Source organism: Trachypithecus francoisi, unplaced genomic scaffold (assembly GCF_009764315.1).
Source record: "Trachypithecus francoisi isolate TF-2019V2 unplaced genomic scaffold, Tfra_2.0 Lachesis_group5, whole genome shotgun sequence".
Classification (NCBI taxonomy): domain Eukaryota; kingdom Metazoa; phylum Chordata; class Mammalia; order Primates; family Cercopithecidae; genus Trachypithecus; species Trachypithecus francoisi.
In genome coordinates, this window is record NW_022681470.1 from 73,060,074 (window position 1) to 73,085,237 (window position 25,164).

Below are 25,164 nucleotides of genomic sequence, written 5' to 3' on the forward strand. Positions count from 1 at the left end.
CACACACATGCATGCGTACATGTGTGCACAGGCATGCATGCACACATGCAAAATTTTTATGAGCTATGTTGCTAATAGTTATGTAAAAATGGCATCATGCTAACATTAAGAAATATATGCATCCTAGGGACTCTATCCCTAAGGCACAATCACAAAAAAATGTTGATTGTGTTAATGAAGCTATGCAGAAAACAGCAACAGATGAATTATTCAAGAGGAGGACTCTGAAATAAAATGTAATCCCTAGCTGTACAGTGGTCAGGAAGATTTCCATAGCTAAACAAGTAAAACAAGCTGTCAGAGGAAGATGTAGTTGGCAAGAAAGTAGAAAAGAGTTCAGAAATTTTCTTACTATCTTTTAATAATTAGCTTAAATTCAGTTAACTAATCACTACAAACTCATAAACATCACTCATAAATATTTGACCTTTCACAATTTACTAAATGTGTTGATAATTTCAACTTTATTCTTAAGGTATAGGCTCTTGCCTCCCAAGAAGGTCATCAAATATGAAATCCTTAGGTAGGCAAATATTATCAATTATAAAACCTTTATTTGTTAGGGGGAATGTACTTTATCAATTATGAAAATAAATGTGAAAAAGAAAGTGTTAATTTTTAATAACTATGAGGTCACAACATGTTTTATTTTCATCAGAGAAAAGCTATGGGGTTCTTTAGAACTATAATGCTTGCTCTTTTGTTTTTAGTTTAATAGTTATGTACAGAAACGATGAAGAAACAAGGCTAGAAAAATATCAATTCGTCATTTTAATATTTTATGACAATGTAATTGGTTTTATTATGCTTATCTATATAGTTCATATTATTGTATATAGAATGATTTTAAAGCATTCCAAATAAAATGAGACTTGAAAAGTTGAAGAATTAAGGGCAATTCCAGTTAATTATATTATAATCCTCAAATAGTTGGTTAATTCAAAATAAATGTTTCATTACATTTCCTTAAGTATTTGGATAAACACGTCAGTTTTTACTATACATTGAATTTGGAAATTGCTGACCTGGTCTTTCTTTTTCGTTTTACTTTTTTGATTATCTACCTTGCCATAAAAGGAATATGAAGGAAAACACACTTGGGAAAGGTAAAAGTTGGCTTGGCTTTGGCCTGGAAACCTCTCTTGACAGAAAAAATACTTGAGAGCAAATGTGCAATAAAAACATACAAACACTTTAATACACTGTAATTCTTTGGTTTTAAAATGGAGTGAGTCTTACTCTGTCTCTGAGGCTGGAGTGCAGTGGCACGATCTCAGCTCACTGGAACCCTCACCTCCCAGGTTCAAGCTATTCTCCCACCTTAGCCTCCCGAGTGGCTGGGACTACAGGCGCCCGCCACCACACCCAGCTAACTTTTGTATTTTTAGTAGAGATGGGGTTTCATCATATTGGCCAGGTTGGTCTCGAACTCCTTACCTTGTGATCCTCCCTCTTCGGCCTCCCAAGTGCTGGGATTAGAGGCGTGAGACACCACGCCTGACCATAAACTGTTATTCTTAATAAAACTCTTGCAATGTACCAGAAATTTGTGTAAATGATATTTTATTTAATTTTTTACACCAACTCTCTTAAAGTAGACATTATTTGTCTTTCTAATAGTTGAGAAATCTGGGGCTTTGTGGAATAAGTATATTTTCTACGGAGGCATTGGGATTTAAGGGGTTCAAGCACATTTAAGGCAGACTTCCCCTATAGCATTTGCTTGACTGTTATATATTGCCATTAAGATTTAGATATCTTAAATAACACACTTATTTGCTTCTTTGCAAAAAAAAAAAACAAAAAAAAAAAATGTAAACATGTGAAAGGGTGAATGTGTTTGTACGTGTGTATTTATCCAGGTCTAGTTATCTGTGTAAGTATGACATCACTAAGGAACCAAGACAACATTTTAGCCATATCACACAGGAATGACCTATAGTTTCTCACTTCATCCTTAAAAGAGTTCCTGGAGAATCAATCCAATGAATGTTCCAATACAAGACACGGTCATAAAATTCTCAATCTCAGACTCCACTAGTGTAACATTGGCTGAGTGGAGAATAAGAAAGCAAAGTGATTTTCTTATGGAAAACATTATTGTATTTTATTAAAGAGTATTACAAAATGTGAAGGGTTTCCCTCTAATACAATTGAAAGGAAGGAAAGCATTCAAAAAGTTTCTGCTACATTCTGTTAATTTTTACATTATTTCAAAATTTATAAAACCCCAATTTCATTGAATTTAACTTGACAATACACATTAGCATCTAAAAATTTGGTTCAGAGGCATTGTCAATTGTTTTCTATATTGGAATTTCCACAAGGGAATCATTGTGGTTTTTTTTGTTGCTGTTTGTTTTGCTTTGTTTTTGTTTTTTCCAGATAGGTACAGGGCAACTCCTCCTGAACCATAAATAATAGCTAACAAACTGGTCAGATTAGGAAAAAAAATTGAGCTAATACTACATTCAAGTGGTAAGAACATGGAACTTCTGTATGTCTTTTTATTTTTAAAAATACTACACCAAATTCATATTTTTTATTATATGAGCAATTTGCAATTTGGAAGATGAACCATATCACATTTGGGACTGTGAAACATATTCCTCATTGGAAACATTGAATAGTATTTCCCTGCATGCATGCATAATCTAAATAACAAGAATTATCATTAACAAATGTTAGATGAACAAAAAAATGAACTATTTCAAAATTTATTCTGATTTTTGCCAGCAAAATATTTAAAAGTAGAAATGATAAATTTTCAGTTTCAATGAAATTTTTTTATTTAAAATGTCAGAGTATTGGGCTGTCTTTTGATGAATATCTTAAGAAACCATTATACACCATTGCCACTTTTGACTGAATTTTGTTGAGTACCGCGTTATAATTTAATGATAGAAAACTCTGCTTTTTAAGATTGATTCACAGATTTCTTAAATCAATAAGCACACATTAAAAAGAATCATCAACAAAAAGAAGCTGAATCTGTAATATCCTTCATGATTTGTGCTAGCTATCCAGGGCTATTTAAATACTCAGATATGCAATCACTTAAGGGTTTACATATAATGTGATGGGGACAAAAATATTTTGCAAACCAGTTAAAGACCATGGGCTTTAACTTCTTGGTAGCATATAGTTGACTTGTTCTAAATAAAGACATTGTTGTTCAATCCCAGTGATTAGAGATGGATCATTGACTAGGGAAAAGCGTTTGCATACTGAGTACAGGATAAAGAAAGTACCAAGGGAGAAAATAACTCTGTGCTGTAAGTCAGGATTGAGTCTGGAATATATGAAGACGTGGCAGACTAGGTTTTACAACCCAATTCTATTTCCCCCCTTCCTGTCAAAGCTTTGTGGCATTTGATTTCTTAAGGTTAACATAGTTACCACCTGTGCAGGATGCAGATCGATAATGCAGGTCCCCCTTATTTAAAGTTGCCAGAACATCAGGAGACACTGCTGAGCCAATTTTGTAACCAGAACTACGATGTGCAGCTTACATTTTGAAAAAGTGTAAATTTCAATCTCACGTGTTCTTTTGTTTCTTTTTTTCTTTCTTTTTTTGAATGGAGAAGAAAATCTGGCCTATTGCCATTCCTGCATTTAAGGGTAAGTATCCATCAGAGGGGTCTGGGCTATAAAATGCTTAATGGCAATAAAGACTACAGCTCAGCTCCACGGATGGATGGTGTTAGCTGCTTGGAAAGCAACCAATCTCTGAAACAAAATGAGAGGTGTGATCAAAAATAAGGAAGGAGAAATTAAAATATAGAGCTGTTTTCCAAGGTAATATTTATATAATATACTCTTCAGTGAAGACAGTATGCATTAAAATGATAGGGCACTAGCAAACATTGCCAAACATTATCTGAGACTAATGAGCATTTTCCAACTAAAGAAGGAAAATCTAATTAATCAAGAAAAATGCACAAAAGTGTAATGTGATGTTTTGAAACTAAAGAATGTCCTGCTAGTTTATGATGATTGTGTGCTATTAATTGGGTTTTAAAAATTATATTAGGAATAGAAAGTATAATCTTGTCAAGCTGTTAACTGCTAATGAAATATAGATAATTTCAGATACAGATTTCTGAAATATGAATACCAAAAGCTGATATTAATGTAATTTTCAATACCGTTCTTATGAAGCTGTATCACATAAAACTATTTTATCCTAATAGATGAGGTAAATTCAACCTATTAGTTGATTAACTACCTGTTGGGGAGCAGTGTTGCCATATTGTCGCACTTTCAATTATTCTCATTTTTTAACCTTAAACTTACTTAGATGTTGAGCCCATGATTAGAAAGAAAAAACATCCACCTTCAATATTTCACTAAATTAGGAAAAATTTCATGTTTGCCTACTACACTAGCCAACTTATCTTTCTTTCAATAAAATGTAGACTCTGCCCTTCACTAGACCTATGTTCAGTCTTGAAATTTATGTCGAATATAAAATCTTAGTAACTCTTAAATGAACTTTTATAAAAAGAAAAATCTCCCATCCTGCTTGAAAGGCTAGCTGTGGAGAGGGTGAGTCACTGCCACTTACTTCGTCCTTAATATTCAGTGTCATCTGACATTTAACACATTCCTAGAATGTAAATTTAGATACTCACCAGTGGGCCCAGAGCACAACCTTTGGCTGTGCATGCTTGGACTCTGAAGGAATGTAAACTCCAAGGAGCAAATCCGTAAGCACGACAGCTGAGTTCTGAGGAATTGTGGATTAATACACCATCTAGATATAATCCATAACTCATGATAACACCTGGGAAGATAATAATTGCCTTTCAGTATGACTACTAGACAATAGCAAAGAAGGTCTGAAGAAAGCAAGCACTCTTGATGTGATTTCTGGTTTCATGGAATCATTAAATCACAGACTCTGGTATTTCTCCTTGTCTAGACTCTGTCTCTTACCAAATGATAAAATAGATGTTACCCTTGAATATCAAATTGTAAAGCTAATTAATACAGAGAGAGAAATAGAACCTAACAGTTCCAGCATGAGAATCTTTCTGTTGCATCCTGTTAGCAGTTGTCATGTGTGTTCCAGATCAAAATTAATAAGTAAAGCATACTTATAATTTGTATTGCTTTCTAAAAAATATATTCTTAATAGATAAGCCCCAGAAGTAAATCGACCTTATTTGTTAATGACTCATGATGTATCAGGCACTGTTCTAAGCACCTGGTACGCATTGGCTTCTCTTTAACCCTCTCTTCATAGCATCCTTATAACAGGCAAAAAGAAAAGGTATCATATTGGAGGAGAAACTGACTTCCTACTGCATGCTGTCTGTCAGTCAGGACATTCAAAAGGGCATCTATTCATATGACCTGGTCCAATCATATAAGCATTGAAAATCTGCAGCAACCCAATCAAGATAGAACATGAAAGACATAGACCCCCTTAGTAATGAAGATCCAGTGACCTCACTAGGTAAAAAATTCCAAACCAGTCAGGTGTGATGACTCATACCTGTAATCCCAGCACTTTGGGATGCCAAAGCAGAAGGACCACTTGAGCCCCAAAGTTCAAGACCAGCCTGCAATGTAGTGAGACTCTATCTCTACAAAAAATAAAAATAAAAGAACTCCAGACAGATGAACCACGAGCTGAGGGCAAGGAGAAGAAGTTGTGAATATCAGCTATGATCTCACAACTAAGTATAGAAACAAGAATTATAAATGCTGTCATGTTTTATTTCTGCTTATTACACAGAAATTTGTATATAGTAACCAATTTTCCTTCCTCCTTTCCCCATTGATTTATGTAAATAGGGTTAGTGGGTATTAATTTATAGTTTGTTTTTTTTAAGTTGAAGAATATCCAGCTGGGTTGTGTCTGAACTAAAAGGGAAATTAACATCACCCAGATAAGAATATGATGAGGGAGGTGAGAGCACCATCATTTGTACAAAGCATTGTAGTATCATGTTCAATGGAAGCACAGAGTGATTGTTATTGGTAATGAAAGGTGGTGGAAAGTACAAGGGTGTGTGTGAATGCCGAGTAGCTAAGAAAGTGATTCGTCTGATGTCCACTCCAGCCACACATCCATGCTTCCATAGCCTGTTCTGTACGGCTGAACCTACAAACTACAAATTACGTTTCCAACTCTTGCTTGTTGGCCTTCTATTAGGTTTTGCCAGTGGGAGGCACTGCGAGGAGGACAGAAGCAGGAAGAAAGAAAACGACCAGCTTCTAGCTCCAAGAGCTGAGACCTTTGCTGACAGCTGCTGTGTCAGCAGGGGACAAAGCACCTGCAGCCTCAAGCATCCCAGACAGAAGAAGCATCTCTTCTGCACTTTCTGCCTCTTCGGTAGTGGAATGTTTTTGGCATTTCAGCTCTGGTTGGGGTAGCATCCCATAATGGTTCAAATGTCAAATCGGCAAGTGTAGCAGTAAGCAGCAGCTTTCGTCAGTCATCCTCTTCTTCCTTCCAGTACTTGCCACCTTTCCCTTTTGTTCTTCCAGCCCTTCTTTACAACACTTTGAGAGCAACCTACTTGTATAAAATATCTTCTGTTTTAAATATCTGAAATGTTTTCTCTTATACCAATCAGACCTAGGTCAATACGTTCTCTTAGGATTAAAGCATTTTTTATTTAAATGAGTTAATACTTTTAAAAAGCTACTGCTGTGACTCATTTTCCTTTAAGAAGATAACCTTGTACAGTTTATCATTCTGATAAGTCCATTTCTCTTATTTCCAAATTTTTTGGAAAGAGTCTTTATTTTACTATCAGGTACCACTTATAGCTCCTCACACAGAAAAAGATTGGCTGCCAGTGTCTGTTTTCCTTTATTTCTGGTGTGACCATCTATGGGAACTTTATGAATAGCTATAGAAGGTAATTTAATTTAATTCTATTTAATACTTGACACACAGAGACACAAATGAATTAAAGCTGAGAAGTGAAAGACACAGTGAAAAAACCACTTACCTATAATACATAGAAAATTTAAAGGGAAAAAAACATATAATCAGGTAATAACAATGACAAAAAAATACTTATGTGCCAGGCTCTCTGTGAAGCAGTCAGTTAACCTCCCAAAAAATCTTATGTACAAATAGTGTGTTGCAGAAGCTCTTAAAGAAACCATAAGACCCTAGAAATACTATCTATTTGACCTGCTTTTCAACTGAGATAGAAAGTACCTAAATCAATAGTTCCCTTTTCTTACATAATTGGGGAACAGATAATGTCTTTTATGTTAGGATTATGTGCATAATATCTCATTTATCTGACATATTGGGAAATGAGATATTTTATAGAAGTTAATTTTCATTATAACTAAATCTCATCCCCTTAAGCATGAACTCTAAAAATCTTAACCATTTTTGAAGGAAATCTTTCTAGTAAGTACTACACACTTACCTGTCTTCTCACAGAGAATATAATGAATATAGCTGAATCATTTTGTGAAGACTCAGAGTTTGATTATGGACATCAAATACTACATTCTCTAACTCTATAATGCCTCAGTGATTGATGAGATATACAGGGTTCTTACCCAGCTTCTACCCTAAACATCACTCAGTGACTGCACCTTACCAATTCTTGTGTCATTGTTTGAGTTCTTCTACATCCTCTCTCAGTGACAGTCTCTCTAAAGTTACTTTTTTTTTTTTTTTGTCTATCGGACTCTAGCAAGTCAACCCTTAGCAATCTATGTTGAGAAGCTAGATAACCTTGACATGTGGAACTATGGATATATAAAGAGCAGACAGTTATTGAAAGAAGGGCTTAGACTAAAATGAATACATGACAAATAAGCTGAGAATGAAATTAAGTGAGATTTGTGACAGTTAATTCAACTGCTCAAAAACTTTTTAGTATCCAGGATGTATCTAATTGAGAGATGGATGAGAATGAAGTCTAACTTTAACAGAGGTGAGATCACAGAAACACACACACACACACACCACACACACACACACACACACACAAAGTTACCTGGCATCCTGTAAGTAAACAGTATTTGTATTTGACAGCATATGAAGGAAGGGCTGAAGGATCAATTGTAGAATCACATTGTAGGACTAATATACTGATACACACACACACATCATATTAAGCTGATTTCAATATAAACAGAATCAATACAATATAAAACATTGTATGATTCAGTTTTAAAACACGCTTTTAGTAAGCCAGTCAGTCTAAAACACCTATTAACATGACAATTTTAATTTCATTGACCTCTGATTCCTAAACAGAGTAACAAAAACTAACAAATACAATGTAGTGGACATTTTAAACTGAAGCCTAAGAAGATGCTTTTTACTTTAACTAGAATACAGGACATGTACCAATAGCTTTTTTTTTTTTCAACTTTTATTTTAGATTCAGGAGGTTTGTGTGCAGCTTTCTTACATGGGTATATTGTGTGATGCTGAGGTTTGGGATACGAATGATCCCACCACCCAGATAGTGAGCATAGTACCCAACAGTTAGGTTTTCAACCCTTACTCCCCATTCCCTGCCATTAACCCTCAGGGTCTACTGTCACCATCTTTATGTCCATGAGTACCCAATGTTTAGCTCCCACTTATAAATAAGAATATGCAATATTTGTTTGTTTTGCTCTTGTATTAATTTGCTTAGTATAAAAGCCTCCAGCTTCATAGATGTTGCTGCAAAGGACATGATTTCAGGATGTTCTTTTTGTGGTTGTGTAGTATTTCGTAGTATATATGTACCATATTTTTTTATTCAACCCACTGTTAATGGGCACCTAGGTTGATTCCATGTCTTTGCTATTACGAATAGTCTTGTGATGAACACACAAGTGCATGTTTCTTTTGGCAGAATACTTTGTCTTCCTTTGGGTGTTTACCCAGTAATGGGGTTGCTGGGTCAAATGGTGGTTCTGTTTTAAGTTATTTGAAAAACCTTCAACTGCTTCCCGCAGTGGCTGAACTAATTTACATTCCCACCAACAGTATACAAGCATTCAACCCTTTTCTCTGCAGCCTTGCCAGCATCTGTTGTTTTTCGACTTTTTAATGGTAGCCATTCTGACTGGTGTGAGATGGTACTCGTTGTGGTTTTGATATGCAGCTCTCTGATGATTAGTGATGTTGAACATGTTTGTTAGCTGTTTGTCTGCCTTCTTTTGAGAAGTGTCTGTGTCTGTTCATGTCTTTTACCTCCTTTTTTTTTTTTTTTTTGAGACGGAGTCTGGCTCTACCGCCCTGGCTGGAGTGCAGCGGCCGGATCTCAGCTCACTGCAAGCTCCGCCTCCCAGGTTTACGCCATTCTCCTGCCTCAGCCTCCCAAGTAGCTGGGACTACAGGCGCCCGCCACCTCGCCCAGCTAGTTCTTTGTATTTTTTAGTAGAGACGGGGTTTCAGGGTATTAGCCAGGATGGTCTCGATCTCCTGACCTCGTGATCCACCCGTCTCGGCCTCCCAAAGTGCTGGGATTACAGGCTTGAGCCACCGTGCCCGGCCTTTTACCTACTTTTTAATGGGTTATTTGTTTTTTACTTGCTGATTTAAGTTTCTTATAGATTTTGGCTATTTGACCTTTGTCAAATGGGTGGTTTGTGAATATTTTCTCCCACTCTGTAAGTTGTCTGTTTACCCTGTTGATAGTTTATTTTGCTGTGCTGAAGCTCTTTAGTTTAATTAGGTTCCACTTGTCAATCTTTGTTTTTGCTGCAATTGCTTTTGAGGACTAGATCATAAGTTCTTTCCCAAGGACGACATACAGAATGGTGTTTCCTAGGTTTTCCTCTAGGATTCTTATAATATGAGCTCTTACATTTAAATCTTTAATCCATCTTGAGTTAATTTTTGCATATGGTGAAAAGTAGGGGTCTGGTTTCATTCCTTTGCATAAGGCTAGCAAGCTACCCCAGCACCATTTTAAAAATAGGGAGTCCTTTCTCCATTGATTATTTTTGTCGACTTTGTAAAAGATCAGATGGCTGTAGGTGCACAGCTGTATTTCTAGATTCTCTTTTCTGTTCCACTGGTCTATGTGTTCTGTTTTTGTACCAGTATCATGTTGTTTTGGTTACTATAGCCTTATAGTATAGTTTGAAGTTAAGTAATGTGATGCCTCCAGCTTTGTTCTTTTGGCTTAGAATTGCTTTGGCTCTTCAGGCTCTTTTTTGGTTCCATGTGAATTTTAGAATAGCTTTTTTCTAATTCTGTGAAAAATGATATTGGTAGTTTGTTAAAAATAGCATTGAATCTGTAAATTGTTTTGGGCACTATGGCCATTTCAGTGATATTGATTCTTCTACTCCATGAGCATGGAACATTTTTCCATTTGTGCCATACATGATTTATTTTACCAGTGTTTTGCAGTTTGTCTTGTAGACATCTTTCACCTCCTTGGATGGATGTATTCCTAGGTATTTACTGTTTTGTGGCTATTGTAAATTAGATTGCCTTCTTGATCTGGCTCTCAGTTTGAACATTATTGGTGTATAGAAATGCTACTCATTTTTGCACATTTATTTTGTATCCTAAAACTTTACCAATGTTGTTTGTCAGTTCCAGGAACTTTCTGGTGGAATCTTTTGGGTTTCTAGGCATAAAATCACATCAGCGAAGAAAGATACTTTGACTTCTTCTTTTCCTACTAGCATTTATTTTATTTCTTTCTTGTGCCTGATTGCTCTGGCAAGGACTTCCAGAACTATGTTGAGTAAGAGTGGTGAGAGTGGGCATTCTTATCTTGTTCATATTCTCAGATGGAATACTTCCAGCTTCTACCTTCTCTGTATGATGTTGGCTGTGGGTTTGTCATAGACAGTTCTTATTATTTTGAAGTATGTTCCTTTGATGCCTACTTTGTTGAGGGCTTTTATCATGAAGGTATATTGGATTTTATTGAAAGTTTTTTCTGTATCTATTGAGATGATCATGTGTTTTTGTTTTCAGTTCTATTTATGTGCTGAATCACATTTTTAAATATATTTCCAACTCAAGGAGATTTATGAATCACATTTATTGATTTGTATAAGTTTAGCCAAACTTGACATCCTAGGAATGAAGCCTACTTGATTGTGTTGACTTAACTTTTTTGTTGTGCTATTGAATTTGGCTTGCTAGTACTTTGTTGGGGATTTTTGTGTCTATGTTTATCAGGGATATTGGCCTATAGTTTCCTTTTTCAGTTGTTTCTTTGACAAGTTTTGCTATCAGGGAGATGCTGGCCTCACAGAATGCGTTAAGATGGAATCCTTCCTTCTTGATATTTTGGAATAGTTTTAGTAGAATCATTACCAACTCTTCCTTATACATCTGGTGAAATTTGGGTGTGAATCTACCTGGTCCAGGTTTCTTTTCTTTTTTGGTTGAGGGGGGTTCTAGCAAAAACAACAACAACACAACAACAACAACACCATCCTCAGACAGTATTATAAACACATCTATTCACACAAACTAGAAAATCCAGAGAAAATTCTTAGAAACAAGCAACTTCCAAAGAGTGAATTAGGAAGAAATTAAAACCCTTTACAGACCAATGTCAAGTTTGAAAATTGAATCAGTAATAATAATAAAAAAAATCTGTGTTAGCTTAGAGTTTAGTTTGTTTTTCTTTTGCTAGTACCTCTAGGTGAGATGTTAGTTTGTTAATTTGAGATCTTTCTAACTTGTTGAGGTAACTATTTAGCACTATAAACTTTCCTCTGAATACTGTCTTTGTTACATCCCAGAGATTTTGGTATGTTGTGCCCCTGTTTTCATTCATTTTAAACAAAGTTTTGACCTATGAATAGCTCTGGGGAAAGTAAAATTTTGAGTCCTTGAAATGCCATGTAAGTATTTTCAAAATTATAGAATACTTGAAATAATTTTTTAAATTAATTAATTTTAATTTTTTTGGAGATGGAGTCTAGCTCTGTAGCCCATGCTGGAGTACAGTGGTGTGATCTCAGCTCACTGCAACCTTCGCCTCCCAGGAGGTGAATCAAGCAATTCTCCTGCCTCAGCCTCCCAGATAGCTGTGATTACAGGTGCCTGCCACCATGCCCAGCTAATTTTTGTATTTTTAGCAGAGATGGGATTTCACTGTGTTGGCCAGGCTAGTCTCGAACTCCTGACCTTGTGATCCACCCTCCTCAGCCTCCCAAAGTGTTGGGATTACAGGCATGAGCCACCATGCCGGGCCAAAATAATTTAAAGTAATTTAAAATATGCTCTGGGCCCAGCATGGTGGCTCATGCCTATAATCCCAGCATTTTGAGAGGCAAAGGCAAGTGAATCGCTTGAGTCTAGGAGTTTGAGACCAGCCTGGGCAATGTGGCAAAACCCTGTCTCTGCAAAAAATGCAAAAACTTAGTTGGGCATGATGAAATGTGCCTGCGGTCCTGGCTACTTGAGAGGCTGAGGTGGCAGAATCACTTGCGCCCAGGAGGTCGAGGCTGCAGTGAGCCATGATCGCATCACTACACTCCAGCCTGGGGGACAAAGTGAGATCCTTTCTTAAAAAAGAAAATTAATATGTTCTGATCACTTACTTTGAGTCAGAAAGTAGGGTACACACTTTTATGGATTATTTTCTTTAACATTGACCACTCCAAAAAATAAGAATTGTTGTCATTGTCATAAAGAGCAGGGAATGGATTCTTAGAGGGGCAAACCCATTTTTCAGGCTATAAAAATATAAATTCAGTAGTGGAAACTGGCAATCTCACCCCACTCTTGTCACTACTCTAGTTACATGTTTCTGGTCTAATTTCCTCTTCTAAAATTTTTAGGAATTTCACTTGAATTAAGAACCAATGAACATAACATGCTCTGCCTCTAAAAGCAATCAAGATTAGCCTAATAAAAAGATGAATATAAGTATATTGAAAGTCAATCAAGTGTAAAGTACTATACTTGCTATTTTGGGAAGTAAGAACAGAAAGAATAAGAATAATATCTACCTTTATGGAAGTAAGAAAAGAGTTAAATATAGGTATAATGAAATAACAATTCAAGGGTTAAACAAGGATCGTAAGCACCACAATGACTTTATGCCAAACAAATGACACAGTTAAATGGTAGACAGTATATACAGGACCCTCTAGCAGGGAATAATCACTCTGGCTAAAGAAGTGCTATAGGCTTTTTAGAGCAGTCAAGTCTTCCATATACGGAAGCGGGGTATTCAATATGTCATGTGATGAAGCTAATATGACTCCCCTGAAAGGTAATATGTGAAAAACCTATGTTTCAAGACGATGCTTCTGGTGAGGAAAATGACATTTGCCATTGCCTAGAAGTAAGAAAGTGCAAGGTTTAGTAAATGTATCCCAAATAGATTAATAATTTTTGTTATTCCTGTAGCTGGATGTATTATTCCATTCTCATGCTGATAATAAAGACATACCTGAGACTGGGTAATTCATAAAGGAAAGAGATTTAATGGACTCTCCAGTTCCACATGGCTAGGGAGGCCTCATAATCATGGCAGAAGGTGAAGGAGGAGCAAAGGCATGTCTTACACAGCAGCAGGTAAGAAAGCTTGTGCAGGGAACTCCCCTTTATAAAACCATCAGATCGCATGAGATTTATTCACTATCATGAGAACAACATAGGAAAAACATGCCCCCATAGTTCAATTACCTCCCACGGGGTCCCTCCCATGACACATGTGGATTTTTACAATTCAAGGTGAGATTTGGGTGGGGACACAGAGCCAAACCATATCACTGGATAAAGTCTAATAGAAAACAAAACTTCAAAGGGAGTTTGGGGCCTTGAATGACACTACAAGGAGTTGGGATTTTATGATGCACAGGAGACCATCAGTGTTTTTATGAACTGACTAGCCACAAGATAAAGTCATATACAGAAAAATTAATCTAAAATCACATATAAGATAGACTGGAGTAGGGAAGACCATGAAGGTAGTAACAGTGAGATGGTTAAAAATATTAAACAGGAAAAATAATTATTAAAGTCATCTTCTCCTGAATGTATAGGAAGTAGTCGTGAATGAGGCAGGGATGTGGGAGTGATGCATTTCAGCAGTAGTCTTGGCAGGACAAACATCTTTAGCAGTTATATATACTTTCTCTTTAATTAAAAAAAAAAAAAAACTTTGACACTTAGGGATGGAATGTGTTAGATTGCGATATGGAATGATAATGTCACTATTCAGAAAAGAGTGTTTCTTTATCAAACATGAACAATGAAGTTAACAATCTCATAAAAGCCTACTTCTAAAAAACTAACTTACCCTTCTGTTCCTGGTTAAAAAAGGAATTGTTTTTCAGTCTGAGAATAAGAAAAAACTATGTCTTGTGATGGAATTGTTCTGTATCTTGATTGTATCAGTGTCAAAATCTTAGTTGTGATATTGTATTATAGTTTCAGAAGATGTTGGCATTGAGAGAAACTGAATTAAAGATACATGTAATCTCTTTCTTATAATTGCTTGTGAATCTGTAATTATCTCAAAATAAAATATTTGAATTAAAAAATACTGTTGTGCAGGGGAGCATGCCCGGTAAGAAGACACAAACACTTTAAAGTCCAAAGAAGTTCATGCTAAAGCAATAACAACTGGATTGAGTGTTTTAATCAAGTACCATTTAATCTTCAGGAAAAACTCTTGATAGTGGAATGGTTTTTATTTCAGATGAGAAAAAATAGATGACAAAAAAAGGCTTTAGAGAGGTTTGGTAGCTTGGCCAGTGTTAATACAGCTAGGAAGTGGTAGAGCTATGTGTCGGCACTGAAGCATTCAGACTTCACAGTGCATACAACCTTACAGCTTCCATATATCTATTTTTTCTACATTTTAAACATCATGTAATAAAATATAACATATAAAAGTATATATAATATCAATTCCATTTTAATGACAAATTGAAAAGCCAAAGGCCATGTAACCATTACTCACGTTGAAAACATAGAATGTTGCCAGGACCCCAGAAATCTCCTGTCTATAATTGGAGCCCTTTCCCTTCCTCACAGATAACTATGAGGACTTGAAGAACCACGTCCTTGCTTTTCTACTGAGAACTGCATCCCTTAACAACCTAAGCAAGTTTCTCATGGTTTTCTAACTTATATTAATAGAGTTATGTTGTATGTATAATTTTTGCATCCTGCTTTGTGTAACATAATATTCATGCGTTCTATACATGTTTTTGAGAGTAGCAGTACTTCACTCATTTTTAGTTCTGTGTAGTATTCCTGTGGGGCAAATGTTATTTATTTATTCTACTCCTGATAGAATGTTTCTATATTTTAGCTATGACATCAGTGTAATTATACACATTTTTGTACATGTGTCCTGAAGCACATGTGTACAAGTTCTCTAGGACAAATGTCCTGGAGAGAAATTGTTGAAATATTTTCAGTTTTACTAGACAGTGCTCATCTCTTTCTGAAAGTATGTCAATTCTAGTGTACATGTGAGTCCATGTGAGTTCTCATTGTTCTATATCCTCAAAAAGACCTTATTGTCAGACTTTGAAATTTTTGGCAGTATTAGATGTAAAAATTGATATCTTGTTTTGGTATTTACTTTTGGATTATTACGGAGGTTGGCCCATTTTCTTATGTTTATCAGACATTTTATTTTCTTCTTTTGTGAAATGACTTTTCAGATGCTAACTCCAGTTTATTATAGATGTGTAGGAATGTTTTATATATTCTGGATACAGTTTTCTGATGGTTACATGTGTTCTAAATATCAACTCTCTTACTACTCATCTTTGTGAGTACTTATAGTATATTTTGATAAAAGTAAATGTTAATTTTAGTAACTCCTTTATTATTATGAAACTACCTTTTTATATCTAATAATACTGCTCACTGTAAAGCATTCTTTGTCTGATATTAAAATAGGCCCATCAGCTTTCTTTTCCTTTTCATTCTTTGACATTAAACCCTGTTGTATGATTTTGTTTTAGAACAGGAGGCTTAACAGCTATTTCAGGGTCCTCTCCTCTAACTTTGGGGACTCCTCAGGATATAGCTATTGGCTAAACATTCCTTGCAACACTCACTCAAGGACTATACCAAATCCAAATAAATGGGAATCCATTTGAGGACTATCTACTAGTCCAAGCACCAAACCTTATTGCCAACATCTTTTATAATTAATGGTTAGCTGGCATTAATGAGATGTGGTTGTACCGAGGAATGGATGTTAATCAATCATTTACCGGATAGCCTCTATAAATGTTGTGGTTTCATTCAACGGCATTTTATTAAGCTTTGAGGAAAAATGAGGGAGCACTACACCTATTAACATAAAAAGATGTTTATTCCATGTGAATTAGAGGAAAAAAGCAACTTGCAAACAGGATAAATTATACAACCAATTATTTTGAACTATCAATTTTGTGCATATACTTTTAAGTAAGTAATTATTTATTCAATCAACAAGTTAGTTATTGAGTGCCTCCCCTGTTCTGGGCACTATTTCAAAACAAAGTCAAAAGCTTCCAAGCCAATTGCCTTCTTTTTCAGGACTCTTCCTCCAACCACTTCAGTACTTGTGTCATGAAACTTGGTTAGATAGCAAAAACTCACTAAGCTTTTATTTCCTGACCAAAAAAATGGGGTAATATTCCTTGCCCTGGTGGTCTGACAGTTGATCTGAGACTCGAACAAATGAGCATATGTGAATGTGCTTTAGTAGTCATAAGCACTGTGCACATAGAACGGCCACACGTAGAGCTGTCCCTTGTTTGTAGTATGAGTTAAAGTCTTACTTGCTATGGGAAGCTCACCTTAGACTATCTCCTCCAATTCTGACCTATGTCATGTGCTGCACTTCTCTTGTAAAAACTAAACTAACATCTCTCAAAAATAAGCTTAGGCAGGTCTGTATTCCTCTTTGGTACACTATCTGTCATTAGCCAATAGTTTCTTATATCTGTGTGCTATCTTTTCACTTAAAATTCATTACTTTCCAATTAAGTCCAGAAAGTGCAAAGAAACAAGTAGTTACTACACACTGTAAAATAATTTTTGTAAGTCTGCTGGATTTAGATTTGGTTTCTGATCATCATCTGGCTCATCAGTAACTATGGGGTAGCTACTGTGAGCCAAGCATTGTGTTGCATGCTGGTAATACAGAAGTTGTCAGAACAGTCATTGTTACTTCCTTCACAAAACTTTCAATCTAAATGAAAGAACAGACTAGACTTTAGATGTGTTGTGTGGATGTAAAGTTTACTTTTTAACAACCAGATGGATAGAAGGAAAATATGGGATAAGGAAGGGAGAGGTGGATGCTAACCTAGTCTGGGTAAGTTACATAATGGGGCTTATCCGAGAAACTAACCTTGATTTTTATTTTATTTATTTGTTTCTTTCTTTATTTATTTTTGGAGGTGGAGTTTTGCTCTTGTTGCCCAGGCTGGAGTACAATGGTGCAATCTTGGCTCACTGGAACCTCCGCCTCCCAGGTTCAAGTGATTCTCCTGCCTTAGCCTCCTGAGTAACTGGGATTACAGGCACCTGCCACCATGCCCAGATAATTTTATATTTTTAGTAGAGACAGGGCTTCACCATGTTGGCCAGGCTGGTCTTGAACTCCTGACCTCAGGTGTTAACACCCACCTCAGCTTCCCAAAGAGCTGGAATTACAGGCTTGAGCCACTGCGCCCATCTGAAACTGACCTTTAAGCTAAACTTGGCACTCAGAGCTACTTCATCAAGAGGAAGATGTCATAAGCCATTATTTCACTAATGATAACAAACAAATATTTTATAATAGTAAGAGAAAAGTTTTCAAAGATATATTAATAAGTTGATTATTATTTGAAAAATTAAATATGATGGGTTTATTAGGTCAGCAAGCTGCCACTAGAACCTGGCTCTCCTTATTGGCCTTTAAAATGTCTATTGTATTGAAACAAAGTTTAAGAAAATGGAAATTTTGTTCACTTATTTATTCTTGCCACTCTTAGCATGAAAAAAGTCATTTTAAATGTATCTTCACGCACTACCCCCCATCAAAACACACACACACACAAAACACCTCTCTGTGTTAAATGTGGATTAAGTAAAATTTGGAATCAGTCAGGGTTTCAACTGGAAACCAATGACAACTCAAATGGCAATGGAAGAGATTTTAGTGGAACTCCTATTTACAAAGATGCGGACAGGGTTAAGGGAAAGCAAACAGTGATAATAAAGCATCCCCAGCTAGTACTAGCTAGGATTGCTAGACCACTCTAACTAGTTGGCTCGGAGTCCGTTAACATCTTTACGTTTGTAGGGGAAAGGGTGAGAACAAATTCAGGAACCTGAAGAAACCTGATGCTATAGGAAAGGGCCTTTGAATAGGAACTGTAGCCTTTACTAGAGGAATGCAGCCCTGGAATCCAGAGCCATGCAGAAAGAGAGTCAAGGGGAATAAGTTCTGAGACTCCACGCTCCTCTCACCCTCTCATCTTTTGCTGTTGCTGCCCATGGACAAACCAACAGGAAGCCAGAGAGAGAGAGGAAGGCCACTGCCACTGCGAGGAAAGCGTCAGTCTCGCAAGGCATGGGACTGAGTGGAAAAGGAGAGTGAATCTAGAAAAGCAAAAGAGAAATATCCACCATAAAAAATATCATTTGTTCTATTATATTGTACCACATTGTATTTTTTCAGGCTTTTTCTTGCTTATTCTCTGGTGCTAATAATCAGTAAGACAGCTGAAGCAAAATAAAACTGTAACATGCCATGTGGCAAAGGGGGTCAGGTTCTGGCTTAATTCTGTTTAATTTAATCTAGTTCTAGACATTCAGCTCTTCAATGGATGATCCACAAAATGGATACTTAATTCCCATTGGCTGTACAACAGAAGGAATTTCAAGTTTATCACCTTTCTGTTTCCATAATGATAGGATTTTTAAGGTGTTTAATTTTCACAAGGAAGCTGGACGATAATTGTCCATAAAGCATATCCACTGGGATATATATCTTAGTGCCTCTTCATCATGTTATGTCAAATTGTATTTCCTAAGGTGTTCGATAGGTTGTCATATATAACCAAGGAAATTCAATGCAAGTATAATACAATGTAAATTTAATACAAGGTAACTCTATTTACACTGTAGAATTCTGTTTACTGTAAGAATTAAACAATAATGCTTTAGTGTGTCATAAAAATAGCATGCATAGTGAATATAGATGCTCCAAACATATTTGTTTGTCTTTTCTAGTGCAGCACAGCAATAGAGGTATCAACTAAGGGCTCCCCCCAAGGTCCAGAAGCTGATTGAATGTGGCAGATATCTCCCTGTGTGAATACTTGATCCTTCAATTAAAAAAGGAAAAGAGAGAAGAGCTTTCACATTGTGGGATAATGCCTTATTACTGTTATGCTCTCCTAAAAATGGAATCAACTGAATCTAAAAAAGACTGTGCTTGGGAAATTCTGCCTGACAAACTGACTGGAGGTGTTTCATAAAAGTTACACAAGGTTTGCTCAAAACTGTCAAGCAGTTTTCCTAAGTGATTTGCTGAGTTCTATAATCCATTTCACCTATTAAAACTGAACATTTCTAGGAAAGAAAATAGAATCACGTTTTGACCATTTAAAAATAAAGTTATTTCAAAATAAAAAGTAAGAAAATCAAACGAAATACCAAACAGTTATCTCTCTAAAACCAGAGAAAAACTAGAACACAGATCTTATGAATTGTAAATATTGGCACTAAGAACAGGACATTGAACAGGTAAAGGTAACAAAATTTTGTTTTCATATAGCTAGATTAAATTCTACATTATAAGCCTTTCTACAAAATGTAGAAGCAGGTAGTATAGTGAAGAAAACCATGAAGTTTTGTCATTCACACCTTGCTTTGATTTGTACAATCTTTCTGCTTAATCAGCTGTCTTGATTTTGAGTAATTAAATTGTTTAATACTTATAAATCTAAGTTTCCACATTTGTGGAATAACAATACCTATTTCATGGGCTAGTTATGAGAATTAAAGTACTTGGCAAATTCTTATAAATTATAGCCATTATTATTATTACTAATGTTATTAGTGTTAGCAGGAAATCAAGTATTTCTTTCTATGCATGCATAGGATATTTAATTTGCATTTATACATACAACTTCATGTGCATACATTATAAAAAATTTATTTCTATAGCATCATCTCTTAATGTGAAGGACAACATATATAGAGTGTATATGAAAGATCTATGGTTAATTGATTTCTCTGCCATCCATTACAGACAGAATATACAAGCTCAAAACACTGAGCCAAATTTTTTTTTTAATAACGTTCTATTGTCTTCAAGGTGCTATGTGTAAGTCTACAAAAATAATCAGCCTCCTAAGATGTTTCTATTATTTTTGACATGACTGCCACCGTTTTGAGACATGTTCACATATAAATTCTCACAAAGATGGACCAATATGAAAGACTAAATTAGGAAAATATTTCCATAAGCTTCTTAGGTCCCCTTCACTTCTCCAGAAGATGCTAGACCATGTCTAATGGGTGCCCAGCTCTCATGCTTCTCCCTCTCTCTCTTTTTTTGTTTTAGACATGGTCTCACTCTGTCACCCAGGCTGAAGTACAGTGGCACAATTGTGGCTCACTGCAACCCCTGACTCCCACGTTCAAGCGATTCTCATGCCCCAACCTCCCAAGTAGCTGGGACTACAGGCACACACTACCATGCCCGGCTAACTTTTTTTTTATTTTTTGTTTTTTTGTTTTGGTAGAGACAGGGTTTCATCATGTTTCCCAGGCTGGTCTCGAACTCCTGGGCTCAAGTGATCTGCCCACCTCGACCTCCCAAATTGCTGGGATTATAGGCGTGAGCCGCCACGCGCAGCCAAATGCTTCTCTCTTAATTATGCCCATGTTGTTATTAACAAATCCTGATCACAGTAAAAATATATCCTTTCATACTGAGACATGCAAAGTGCAAACAAGACAAGTCTATGTGCTGTCTTTCATTAGAATATCTACAGATTACCAGGCTGATGAAATCTTAAGCAAAAGGACTGGGTCTCTAAGTGCGTGCTTTAAGCCTTCAGCAGGCCAAGAGGAAGATTCATTTCTGCTGCCTTTGAAATCATACCACCTGTGTTACATAATCATAAAATGTGCTCACAGTGGGCATTTGTGTATGTTGTATGATTGCATGTGAATATGCTTCTCACATCAACACTACTGCAATTTTGTTATTGTCCCTATCATCAGTAAATATGAATTCATTCGACAGCTTTATAACACCCCTCTACTCTGTGGCACTCTGTCAAGGGCCAGGACTAGGGCAGTGAAAAAGGCACATATGATTCCTGCCTTCATGCGGCTTAGTCTAATAAAGAAACTATTTTAGGTCGATTTACTTAGGTGAAAATACAGGTTAGTTACAAGGAATTATGGCTATTCATAAAAGATAAGCATTTTATATTCCATATTTTTAGTTAGTATTTTAAAAAACACATATTCTAATTAGTTTAAAATGTCACTTTAAATGTTATGCTAGATAATGACGAATAAGTTTGGCATAGTCAGATAGCTATGCTGTTTTAGCAAGGTAGACTTGAAGTGTGAAGAAAAAACATATTTCAGGATTCTAAGGCCTAAGCTTCTAAAAGGGAATATGGCTCATGAGAATTTGGAAGCTCTCAAAAGCATAACTTTAATTATGCAATTGCAATCTACACAATACAGGTCACAAATTTATTAGACAGTAATCCTTCGTGCTACTTCTCTGTGATAGCTAAGGTCTTACAAAGGAAGCGTCAAGGTCTTACATAATAAGGGTTCCTAGGAACCTTGGACCCAAAAGTCGCTCTTTTTGGCGGTTTTAAAATCATGTCTGAAATCGCAGCCTGTAAAGAACACCTTTGCCAGAGGGAATGTGGGTGCAAAGGACTCTGATTAGAGAAACACAGAGCTGGAGTGTCACACCATCATTTTTGCAGGTATGTGAAGCAAGGGACTAGAATTAAGCAGGACATATTTGAAGACGAGCAAAGCCTTAGGTGTGAATCAAGTGATAATGACTCAGTACTTAAAGACTGTACTTGGCAGACTGAGGCGATTAATAGCAAGTAACATTGTAATAGTAAAATCACAGAAATGTCCATCAGTAAAAAGATGGGTCTTGTAAGCTGTAGATTCATCAGTGGGATTGCATACCGCCTTTTGAAAGAATGAGGTCACGTTTCACTGAACTGCAAGGAAAGATGTTTGCACCATATTGTGAAGTGAGAAAAGTGAATTCCACAACAATGCAAATAGTATGAGCTCACCCTTGTTTAACAAATGCATATTTTATGCATAGATCGCTAAGTGATTATTAATTAACAAATTTGTTTGTTTTAAACTAACACTGCTCTTAATCTTTTTTTTTCTAGTTTAGAAGTTTATGGCATTTTATTACATCCTCCCTATATCATATTTTTTTATTATGGTAGAAAACACAACATAAAATTGGGCATCTTAATCAGTTTAAGTGCACGACCATGTTATCTACATACACATGGTCGTGCAACAGATTTGTAGAACTTTGTCGTCTTGGAAAACTAAAGCTCTAAACCCATTGAACAACAGCTCTCCATTTCCCCCTTCCACCCAGCCCTTGGTAACTGTAATTCTGCTTTCTGTGTCTGTGCATTCAACTACTGTAGATAAACTCACATAAGTGCAATCATGCAGTATTTGTCTTTTTGTGAGTGGCTTATTTCATTTACCATGATGTCCTCAAGTTTCATCCACATTGTATCATATGACAGGACTTCCTTCTTTTTAAGGCCGCATGATATTCCATTGTATAAATATATCACATTTTTCTTATGCATTTATCTGTCCATAGACACTTGGATTGTTTGCACCTCTTAGCTACTGTGAATAATGCTGCAATGTATCTTGTTTCCAATTCTTTTGGATATATTTAAAGAAGTGGGATTGCTACATCATATAATAATTCTATTATTAATTATCTGAGGAAACTCTACACTATTTTTCTTAGCAGATGCACCATTTAATATTCCCACCAACAGTACTTAAGGGTCCCAATTTCTCCACATCCTTTCCAGAATGTGTTGTTTTTCTGTTTTTTACTTTAATAATGGTGATCAACAAATTTTTAACTGAGCAATTATTACGTGCCAAGGCACTGTTCTTGGAGCTGCTGGTACACTACTGAAGAAAAGACACCAAATTAGGAAAAATTCTCAGGGTTCATAAAGTATGTACTGAACCAACTAGCAAGCTTCCCAGCACAGACACTGTGGAGAAGGACCAGGTTGGGAGACAAGGAAGAGAACTGAAATAACAAAGGGAGAGGATATTTTCTTAAAGCCTTGGTTAAGGATTACCATCAGACTTTCACGAGTAGGAGCTGATCACTTCAGTCAGAATCAGCTGTGAAAAGGAGAGAATGTTTCGTACGCCATGGTGGCCAAAGGCTACCAACTGTTTGGCAAGAACTGGACATTTATGTCAGAACCTTTTTATACCCTTCATATTTTGTCATATATAGGCATGCATAAAAATATACCTAGTTCTCACTATAGAAGGTGGGTTTAATTTTTCTCAACAAATCTTTGTTCATGTTTATAAATCCCTAGTGAATAAACATTCCTTTAGGTACATAACTGACTAACAGAGTCAAGATTTTGAAACCTGAGTGTGCAAAACCAGGCAAGTAGTACCTGTTCCAGACTAAACACTTGTATATCTCTGGTCCTGCAACATCTTCATGAGGATGCAGAGGGATGACATGTCCACATCTCATAGGGCACCACTAGGAGCTGCTTCTTTGTATATCTGGCACCTTGTACACCTCCCTACCTTGTGAGCATTCATTTATATGGATATTTTCCCCAAGGGACTCTGGCATCCTTGAGATCAAGAAGCAAGGAAATTCACTGTATATAAGAGTGATGGAAAATAGTAGGTCATCAAAATACATACTTTGAATGAACAAATGCAAATTTTTTGCATGGCATGAGGAGGCTCCTGAAGCCATCTGGGTAAGCAATATTAGTGGCCTTCACTAGTGAAGTGCAGTCGAGGGGTTGTGTGGTGACAGCAGTCAAGGGTGAGCAAGGATTAAAGTGAAGACTGCTGCTCAGTATCCTGGCTGGCAGGGCTGGGTGGTGCAAATCCGTGACAGAGGGAATACAGGAGAAAGAGCAAGTAGAGAGACAGAGACCATGAGGAGAAATCAACTTGGATATGCTGAGTTGAAGATGTAACAAAAATCCAGGTGGAGGATTTTATGAGTGGTCTCAGTTGGAAAATGTATTAAATATCCAGGAGCATTTTGATGATAACCAAGGCAGTGGAAGATTCTGATTATTTAGGAGGCCTGTGGTGGAGCCTAGAATCTACTTCTTCAATTGGTGCTCCCAAGATGGTTCTAAGAATCAGATAAATTTGAGAAATACCATTTAAAATTTTTTGAAAGGGTTTATTTAGTTACACAAGAATGAAGTCTATCTTACTCTCCAATTGCATTTGTATTCTGCAGTATATTCAGAAATTAGAAAGCCACCATTAGGTAGCATATATTGCCATGTGGGTCTAGTACCATTAACTTTGAATTGGGTATAATCCAGAAAAGAAAATTAAAAATTCTTTGGTCAAATGCAAGATCAACATTCCCAAAATAGAAACCCAGGCCCAGAATCTACACAGCTAGACAAATATATTTTAGGAACAAATGCATTTTGAACAAATATGTTGCAGGCACTGGGTGGTATCATCTCTCTTGGTATCATTAAAGAGCCAGGGCTTTGGAGTATATATGCCACTGATCAAAGGTAATTTCCACAAGAGACATTAAATGAATTAAATATTATTGGGTACCAATAAAAAGTAGAACATTGTGTTAGGCTCTGTGGAGTGAAAGAGAAATTAATGATTTATGGTCCTTATCATCTGACGGGAGTGTTTGACATATACCCAAATAACTTTAAGCACAGGCTGAATGAAATTCCATTATGAAGGCATAGAAACAGGTCACATAGTCAAGAGAAGAGGGAAAGTTTACCTTAAACTTAAGGAACAGTGGAATGATTCCATAGAATAAGACGCCTACAGTTAGCCTAGAAGGAGTTGGATTTCTACAGGTAAAGACAAGGTGCTGATGGGATTGTTAATCTCAGTTTTCTTTTCTTTTCTTTTCTTTTCTTTTTTTTTTTTTTGAGACGGAATCTTGCTCTGTCACCCAGGTTGGAGTGCAGTGACAC

At 36.2% G+C, this 25,164-nt stretch overlaps 1 protein-coding gene across 1 annotated transcript in view; it reads right to left on the reverse strand.

Moving 5' to 3' along the window:
* The window catches only part of USH2A (usherin), an 809,712-nt gene that overhangs the window by 352,757 nt on the left and 431,791 nt on the right, over positions 1-25,164 (reverse strand). Inside the window, exon 35 of the mRNA XM_033195653.1 lies at positions 4,635-4,786. Within this exon, the coding sequence (XP_033051544.1) occupies positions 4,635-4,786 (152 nt within the window). The remainder of the gene's footprint in view (positions 1-4,634; positions 4,787-25,164) is intronic.